General features: G+C 44.6%; 1 protein-coding gene across 1 annotated transcript; it reads left to right on the forward strand.

The window, feature by feature from the left end:
• Window positions 1-8,132: 8,132 nt before the first annotated feature.
• On the forward strand, window positions 8,133-9,056 carry LOC308415253 (melanoma-associated antigen 11-like; the record flags this gene model as incomplete). The annotated part of the gene is made up of 1 exon (XM_080910247.1): window positions 8,133-9,056. The coding sequence occupies one exon, from the start codon at window positions 8,133-8,135 to the stop codon at window positions 9,054-9,056; it is 924 nt and encodes a 307-aa protein (XP_080766373.1).
• Between the last annotated feature and the right edge of the window lie 949 nt (window positions 9,057-10,005).

Here is a 10,005-nt window from a genome sequence, read left to right on the forward strand (position 1 = left end):
TGTTCTGACCACTGTGAGTGTGGAGGAGGGGCAGATATGGTACAAAGTCACCAGCTACCTAACAGCCCTGTCAAGTCAGTATTGCAGTGCATCCTCTGTTGACCAAGCAATACTGAGTCATCTTAGGCTTATCAAGCATGGCCTACTGTGTGACTTCTGAGACCAGCCAAACTAGTATGCTCTCAAGAAGGGGATGGCGATGAGAACGTTCTTCTTGCTTTGCCTGTCAGCCTTGAGGACACAAACACAAGCACCTTGGCTTGTGTTAACCATGGGGTAGTGGTAGTTCTACCACAGTAATCTAGGGCGTACCAGAGTATATTTAGTACAACTGGACACAGGAAGGCTACCTGGCCACAGTGTAACCTCAGAAATAAACACAAGTCTCAATAAATCCCCAGCTTGTTGGACACCAGTTGAAAACTGGGGCCACATCCAGCTGTTAAATTTGTGCTTAACACATGTGCCAAGGTTGTGAACCTGGTGAATGTTCGTCCAGTGCTGGTGAGATTGAAAACCTGTACAGCCACTCTGAAAACAATTGTGCAGCTCCTTCCAGGAGAAGTAATAGATCTACCTCAAAACCCAGTTATACAACTTCAGGGCACATGCACAAAAATTGGTCCAACATCCCACAAAGACACTTTCTCAACTTCATTCATAACAGACTTATTACTAATATCTAGAACTGTAAACAACCCTAAGATGTACCTCAAATGGAGGTAGAATGTGTACAGAAAATGAATGCAGTACATCTACACAATGCAAAATATTATTCAGATATTAAAAACATCATAAATTTGGGAAGCAAATGAATAGAACTAGAAAATATCATTTGGAGTGAGGTAACCCAGAACCAATAAAGATATGCATAGTACCTACTCAGTTATAAGTGGGTATCAGTCATAAAGAACAGGATACACTTTACTGTATCCACAGAATGAAAGGAGCCAAATATCAAGGAGGGTACAAAGAAAGATGGTAAAATCTTCCTCACAAGGGAAAATAAAACAGTTATTGGAGGTGGATGGAGGGAGGGAACTGGGTGGCACCGTGGATGGGGAGGATTAGACATGAGGGGAGATTGGGAGAAGGATAAAAACTGGTCAAGTGGGGAAATTGCTAGAATGTGTCAGAGACCTGGGATGGAGCAAAGGCCCCTTGGGTTTTTAGGTGCTTCTCAGACTGAGACCCCTAGCAATGGGGAATATAGAGCCTGAAATGGTGAATTCCTGTATCCAGAAAAGACTCCCAGAGAGAAAACAAGGACAGTAACCCACCCACAAAATCTTTACCCCAAAATGAGTGCTCCCTATAAAATGTGAAGAGACAAAGATGAAGTGATACCCATTCCATGGGCAAGAACAATTCTCTCACTATATTAATGATACTCTGTTTGCAGAGAGGTGCCTAGCATAACTTTCCTCTTAGATGCTCCAAGAATAAGCCAATGGAAGCAGATCCAGAAATCCACAGCTAAATTAAGATGGACTCAGGGAGTCTTGTGGAAGAGTTGGGAGATAAGAATGCAAGAATCACAAAGAGGAGGGGAAAGATAGTATTTTATTCCAGGTTGTGTGTTAATAGCCTTAACATAGTGTCATGGAGTCTTGTGGAAGGGTTGGGGGGATGTTTGAGGATCTTGAAGCAGATAGAGAAATCAGAGGAAGACATACAACATCAACTAACATGGACCACCATTACTCCGAAAACCTGAACTGTTATGAATTTTAAAACAGTGTAATGAAGTAGAGGATGGGAACCTGGCAGGCCCTGTCAAGATTTCCCCTGAGGAATCACAGATCATGACAGGCCAACTGTAAAACAGATCCATGACAGGGAAGCGAGTGAGGACCTGCAAAGTGCCATATACAGAGAAAGAGGAGGGGACAAGGACAGAGAGAGAGCAAGAGAGGAAGAGAGGAGAGACTGGCCAGGACCATATGGAAACAGGGAGAAATTCTGCCCCCTGGAGGAGTCAAGAGGTGGGGAACTTAGTCTATTGATGGAAGGCCAAACATACCTGCAAGTAATCCACTTTCCATGAAAGGTAGGTCCTACTGGGTTTCCTGAGGTTTACAAGGATCTTTTTGAATTTACAGGACAGAAAGAAATTTTAGAAATGTTAAGAGCTAGTCTTTTCTGAAATGCACAATATAGAAAAAGGTAGTATATACAACCTCTGTGTCATAGGAGAGGCTTGGCAAACAATATCCTTGTTGAAAATCAGAGCACTCCTTAAGGTAAATTCAGGGAAGAAAAAAACATCTGTGGACAGAAGGGGTAAGAGAGGCTTTACCCTCCATTCAGAATACTGAGCATACAGGATAAATAACATATGAAGTCTCTGTTTCAAGTAAAATCTAAGGAACCTAACACTCTCGATTGAGTGACTGTGGTACTCATCATGTAGTAAATGCTTTACGAATGTTTGGCAAATAATCTACCAGCATTCCATTGATTCATGTTAGAACTCTGAACATTCACAGTCCTAATTTAATGGTAGAATAGAAAGCAGAGTAAATTGGGAGCATTTTGTATCTTAAATCATTTTCCTATCACCACACAAGTTTGTTTTTGTGTCGTATAACATTCACACATTGCAATTACCAAGTATTAAATGCCAATCTTGACACTTTAAAGATTTTCTTCCTAATTAATTATTTACCATGAGACACAGGTGATGGGTCATTGGGAGAAGTTACTACCAAATGAGGTTTTTGAACATCCAATCAAAGAGCAAGGCCTGGACCTAGGCCTCTTGCATGTATGGAACACATGTGTACCTTGGTCTTTATGCAGGTTCCCTAACAACTTGAAAAAGAGTTGTCCATTAATCTTTTCCAAATCTGAGAAACAGAAGGAAGGGGAGGAAAGGGGAATCTCTGAAAGTAGCTAAGAATTTCCACATCCAGTAGAAATGTTGAGAGACGTCTGGAATCCTGGTTTGGCTCATTGAAACACCCTCAGATCTCACCTTGTGTCTTGACACACATGCCCTTTCCACAGATGACCTGTGTGGAAGGGTTTGTAAAAAGTATGCTGAACTATGTAAGGCCTGAGAACATGGCAGAGGCTAATACTAACAGCCTCACAAGTATCATGTGAAGAATTTTGTGAGTTCCCTTACATGTAACACACAGTAAACACACACACCTAGATAAAAACATACAAATTCACACATAGAATTAATATACATTATTTAAAAAGAAGAGGAGAAAAAGAGTATTAATATTCCAGGGTCTGAGTTAATAGCCTTAACATAGTACGAGAACAGAAATTGGCAATCCCAATGTAGGCGACCAGGTCTCATCCGCATGTATATTGCTCGATGGGGTCATAGGAGATGATGAGGAAGACTACTCTGTGATCATAAGTAAGGCCTCTGAGTCCATGAAGCAGGCCTCAGGCTTTCACAGGATACAAGGGGATGGAATTGTCCACTCCACTGTAGTCTTCTACCTACCACAGGGATCTTCTCTGATGGAATGCTGCAATCAGGTCCTGGCATACCCAAGACAGGCCTGCTCATATCGGTTCACTTGTTTCTGTGGGGAACAAGGGCCCCTATCCAACCACCGAAGGGAAAACCTTGGAATTTTTTCCAACATAGCTGGGAGTAATCCTAAATCTTACCTCTTCAAGAATGGAGAGGCTATGAGATCAGACAAACAACACCTAGACCAGGCTGGCCCAGCAGATGGTCCTTCTGCTCTGACACAGACATTCTGGTCCACTGGCAGTTCCGATCCAACATCAGGTGAGACAGAGTCCCTGTTCTCACAGCTGTGCATTCATAGAAAGGTGGCAGGAGGAGATTGTGACACATTCCATCCTTCCTGTACTGACTTAGAGACTTGGAGTTTCTTCGTTTTTAAAATGTTGCTTTTTTTTTTTTTTTTTTTTTTTTTTTTTTTACTACAAAGTCCACTATCTGGACACATTTTATATTTAGGAATGAAATTAATAAGTCATGCGATTTTATTTGTCCAGGACTGTAGAACCTTCTCATTTTGAAAACAGATAAGAAAAGCCTCTAAGTTGGAACATTTCTTACAGGCTAGCAGTGAATTCCTCTTTACAAGATGTGATTCACAAGGCTTATATCAGGTCTAAATTAAAGTAAGAAAAGTAAATGTAAAGCCCTCTAGTCTCTTCAAAACCCAGTTAAGGGGTGGGGGGCAGAGCTCAGAGCCGTGGTCTGAGGTGTCCGGAAGTGTGAAGTCCACGTGTGCTCTGTGCATCTGTGACTTCCGGAACTCAGGGCCATTTTGTGAGGCTCCAGAAACGAAGACCTTCACACACGGGGTTCCAGGCACGTGAGGGGTTCAGAGTCACTTTCCCTTGGGCTGGGAAGGGTCTATTTCACAAAGTGCTTCAGGTGTGTGGAAAATGGGGGGACAGGACTCGGGGCCATTTTCCGAGGTGTCTGGACATATGAAGGCCACGCTCGGCTTTTGATTGGAGGACTTAAGGCGTATCGAGGCCATTTCGTGAGGCTCCTGGTACAGAAACATTTGCACACGGGGCTCCAGGTACTTTAGGGGTTTGGAGTCATTTGCCAGGGCATCTGGAAGGGCGTCTCTCACAAATTGCTTCGGGTTTGTGGGAATTGGGGAAGAGGACTCTGATCCTTCGAGGTGTCCAGAAATATGAAGGCCACACTCAGCTACTTGAATAGGGGACAAGTGGGTGACAGTGTTGAGGCCATTTTCTGAGACTCTTGAACAGAGACCTGCACACATGGGGTTCCGGGAACTGAGTTAGTTCAGAGTGTCATTCTGTGCTGCCTTGACAGGGCTTCAGTAAATCCGTGTGTCAGGCTTCCAGGGATTTTTCAGGGAACATGGAGACGTTTGCTGAAGTACCTGGAATTATGAAGGCCATGCTGAACTTCTTGCATCTGGATCCTTAGCGCAGTGCAGACATTTTGTGAGGTTTCTTAAGGGAGACCTTCAGGAAAGGACCACATTCTCTTGAAGGCTTAGAGCCACTTCCAAAGTGTCTGGAAGTGTGATCAGTACTGTGCTTCTGTTTTTGGGAACTGGGGAAGTGTCAGTAAGAAAGTGCTTCAGGTAATCCTTACTGGGGAAGAGGAGGAGCTCAGAGCTGTTTTTGACATAACAGGGAATTGTGAGGTTCCTGGAATGGACATATTTACCCACATAACTCTATATCCAGACCTTGATGATGGCAGCTCAGAGGCATTTAATCTGATGCCTAGAAAGGAGTGAATAAAGCCAAATTTTGGACATCAGGAAATCGAGGAACACACAGTCAATTTCTGACATACCTAGAATAATTGAGGTCTTACTACTTTTCTTTACTTATTCTTTTCTTTTCTGTTGTTTCTGTTTACATTTCAAATGTTATTGCCTTTCCCGGACATGCCATCATCCCTTCCCTTGCTTCCACAAAGGTGTTCCATCTCCCAACCACCCTGTCCCCCCTCAGCACCTTGGCATTGCCTTACACTGGGAAAATGTGCCTTCATTGGACCAAAGGCCTCTTCTTCTATTGATGCCAGACAATGCCATCCTCTGCTGCATATGTACCTGGAGACATGGGTCTCTCCATGTGTGCTCATTGCTTGGAGTTTTTGTCTCTGAGAGTTGTAGAGGATTTGGCTATTTGGTAATGTTCTTTCCATGTGGTTGCAAACCCTTTCAGCTAATTCAGTCCTTTCCCTAGAACCTCCATTATGGTCCCCGTCTTCAGTTAAATGTTTACCTGCAAACATCCACAACTGTATCTGACTCTGGATGATGTTTATCACATAAGAGGTTTTGTGGGGTTTGAATTTATTTCTGAAGTTCCTGGAGAAATGAGAGCCAGACATGGTATTCTATATCCAGGCACATGGTGGGTTTATATCCATTTTGGCGGGGGTGGGGGAGGTAAACGTCATTTCAGGTTAACCACATTTCTGGCTTAGATGGATGGGAGCCATTTTGTGAGCTGACTACATTGTGACATCCACGCCATGCTTTCTAAGAGGATGTGACTAGTTTTGAGGTTTGAAAAGGCCCTTGTGAGAATAGAAAGTTTACAAATAAAGCATTGTTGACACTTTGGTCAGCATGTCCCCAAGTGGGGCAGACAAAACTGCTAGCTATCATGAGTACTTTGTTGAGATAAAATCAAGCTTCATTTTATTCATTTTGTCAGTCAAAGAAACAAACAGAACCTGAGCGGACCAATGAGCACTCCTAGGCCTTTCATCTCTCTCTCCTAGGACTTGACTGTATTAAAGCCTAGGGTTTAGAATCTTGTTTCTTCCTGAATGTCCAAGTACCCACTCCTGGGGTGAGCCACTTCCCCCACTATTTTACATACAAAGTACTTCCTGGGGGTGGGAGGCTAAGAGACAGCCTAAGCTTGACCTAAGAGAAAATGTCTAGATAGTAGGTTCTGAAGAAATGCTGAATGAATGCAGCCTGGAACCTAGTATGATCCAACTTTTAAAAACAATTGCATCCTTGCCATTCAGAGGCCTTTACACACCTGAGTAGCATGGGATGCCTGGAGGAGGCCAAACTGACTCACTTGACCTTTGCTCCAGTCTGGGGTGTGTGAATGAGCAGAGAGATTGATTCTGGGAGTAAGGCCTCAGATATATTAGCATAAGCCTCAGATATGTAAGTGTAAGGAACCAGGATCACCCAGGAGGAGCCTAAATCCCCCAATAATGGTCAAGTTAAAGCTGCCTGCTCTGCTGTACGGAATATTAATGGAGGTTCAATGCAGACCAAAGATGTCATCCCTGACTATTGGATTAGTTGTAAAGGTGATGGTCAGAGCAGGCTTTATGATGAATGGTAGATGGAAGTAGGGGGAGTCTGGAAGTGCTTTCTGGGGAATGGGAAAGAAAATCTTGATAATCTGAAAGAACATGCAAGGCACTTCCCACTTAACCAGTTGTGAGAAGCCCCTGCCCATGATATCGAGAAATGATACATTTTGACTTCTGTCTTCTCTTTCAGAAAGGTGAGTCTGCTAAGTCCTGGTTCTCACCAGAACCAGAGGGAGCCAGGCATCTGTGCCAGATTAGTTATGTGTTGGATCAGGAATCCAGGTACATGGTCATGGTCAAAAATGAAAATGTGAAGAGGACCCCACTCTCCAATTGAAGACTGCATCAATGCTGTATGCTCCAGTTGCAATAACTGGGAGCCCAGAGTAGGGGCTACCATGCAATGAATAGAAAGCAGGACCCTCAAGAGAGTGAGATAAGAGGATTTGCAAGTAGATATAGGAACTTCTATGTCCAAAGACTTGAGCCCAGGACAGTTGATCATTACATGATATCCCACAGAGGGTCCCAGTTCTCTGAGCAGAAATACAGAGTGTTCAAGTGAGGAAATTCATCAGATTCGCCCTTGAACAAAGTTGTTGGTTAAGTACACACATGGGAAACACTAGGAAAAGAACCTGGGATGAGCAAAGCATCTCAGCTCCAGACATAGAGCTTTGCTCCAAAGACACTTCCCTGGGGGCACTGTCTATACCAGTCTGTGTCTCCTGCTCTGATTCCAGCAGGATGTCAAGGAGCTGAAGGGCCAGCTGACAGCACTTTGACCTGAGTCACCTGGGAGAAGATCAGGTTTGTGAGGACAAGGTGAGAGGTAAGAGTGTCCCTTCCTTATACAGAGTACTCACTCCCTACCTGCCTGAGGCACTTGGAGTGGTTTCTTCTCCCTCTCCTGTTCTTCCTGCTAGCTCACAGACTAGCCTCTTGCCTTAGGAATCTGGACAGCACAAATGAACCATACTGAATTAGGTTCTATCTCTTGGTGACCCTTGACCTGGTGTCAGAATATGTGTGATGACCTTGATTCCTTGTGCCCCACTTCAGAGACAATGAGAGTTGTTCTGAGACTTGACCTCAGGCCAGAGGAGGCATACACAGGGAAGCCATTTATATTCCTTTCCTTTAGGCCAGGACATATATGGTAAAACTATACTTTGACCAGTGAGCATTCCCCAGGCAAAATCCTGTACCTAAGATTTGAGAGCTGCCTAAGGGACAGTTGTCAGTGTCTACTCACCTTCTCACTTTCTCCCTCAGACCTCTGAGTCTTCATCCCTGTGATCTGCACGGTGCCCTGCCTGTGTTCCCAAGAAAATTCAGAATGGATCTTCCAGAGAACAGCCAGACCTTCAAAATCCTGGAGAATACTCAGTCCTCTAGGGAGACAGGGGTCCAGGAGGGTAACCAGGTCCCCATAGCAGAGTTGGGGGAGGGGGTGGCCATTGCAGCCACCTCAGGTGAAGTGTCTGGGGGAGGAATACTGGCTGCCTCACAGCATTCTCAGAGGGCATCCCATCCTCCCACTGCCTTGGGCTCCATTGGAGGGGCAACATCTGTAGAGGGTTCTCATAACCGATCCAGGGCAGTGGCCCATGCAGCGTTCCCCACACAGGAAGCAATAAATAGAAAAGTAGTCAGACTAGTGCACTTCCTGCTTTTGAAGTATCGAAGTCACCAAATAGTAACTAAGGCAGGAATGCTGGCTCAGATCACAGGAGCTTATGAGTTGTCCTACCACCAGATATTTACTAAGGCCTCTGATTGCATGTGGCTATTGTTTGGCATTGATGTTGTACCAGTGTACCCCCTTGTGGACTCCTACTCTTTTGTCCCTGCGCTGGGGATCACCTATGATGGGATGCAGCACGGTTCTCCGGGGATCCCCAAGACAGGCCTGGTCATCACCATCCTGTGCATCATCTTCTTGCACGGCAACTCTGTCAGCGAGGAAGAGTTGTGGCGTTTATTGAATATCATGGGACTGTATGCTGGGAGGGATCATTTCATGTATGGGGAGCCCAGGAGACTCATCACTGAGCATTTTGTGCAGGAAGGGTACCTGGTATATAGGCAGGTGCCTGGCAGCCTCCCTCCAAGCCATGAGTTCCTGTGGGGCCCCAGGGCCCGTGCAGAAACCACCAAGATGAAAGTCTGGATGTATTTTGCCACCATCGTTAGGCAGCATCCCAGATCCAATCCCTTCAGGTATGCAGAGGCTTTCATTGAAGAACTACTGGGGCCCTAGGCCAGGAGCACCTTGCAAATGGTACTGCTGCTCAGACAAGTACCATTCCAGTGCACTGGTAGTTCCCTTCCCAGATCAGACAGGCAGAGTCATTGGTCAAAGACTATACCCCCATTTTAGAGGTGGTGGGAACAGTTCCATTCTATTTGTCCTTTTCTAACTGGATGTCTTGGGGTTGCTTGTTGTACCAAAATGTTTGTGCTTTTACGACAGTGTTCCTAAGCTGCAGATGTTTAACCTTTTTGAATGCAGTTACTAAGGCATGTGTTCTTGATCCAGGCTGGGAGACTCTTGTTATTTTAAAAAAGGTTGGGGGGCAGTTGACTCCTTCTGTTTATTTTGTACAATGTCTCTGGATTTCATGTCATTGGAAAGAAAATTTTTTGAGAATGTAAAGACCTTCACATTATTTTGAACAAGAAAATAAATTTCTTCTTGATTTCTTAATCGTGTTTATTCCCTCTTTCTGTTTAAATATTATAAGACTAAACCAATGGTAGGAGGAACTGCTGCCCCAGATCTTCAGTGAGCACATGGTCTCTCTAAGGCTCTGGGATAGTGGGAAGAGGGAGAAGTCAGACCCTTCAGGACCCCCAGGATGTGTGAGTGCAGATGACACAGACTTGCAAAGGAACCATCAAACAATGCTTCAGACCATAGTCCAAGCTCAGGAAAGCTGCAGTGTGCTCTCCCAGCAAGAACAGACACATGTCAGAGCCATAAAGAAGGCAATAGTGAGTATGGAAAATGAGAAAGAAGCTGATACCAGGAGTTTTAGGATGTGATGAATTTGGGGTAGAGAGATGGGAAACTTTTCTGAGCAGTCTCTGCTCTTCAGGAACTTGGTAATGAGGAATCAGCCTGGAGTGTCCTTCAGGGATTAACCATGAACAAACATGTGCAATCCCCTGGGCTGAAACAAACAAACAAACACAGTAAGCAGAGAATA

The sequence above is a fragment of the Micromys minutus genome (assembly GCF_963924665.1).
Source record: "Micromys minutus genome assembly, chromosome: X".
Classification (NCBI taxonomy): Eukaryota; Metazoa; Chordata; class Mammalia; order Rodentia; family Muridae; genus Micromys; species Micromys minutus.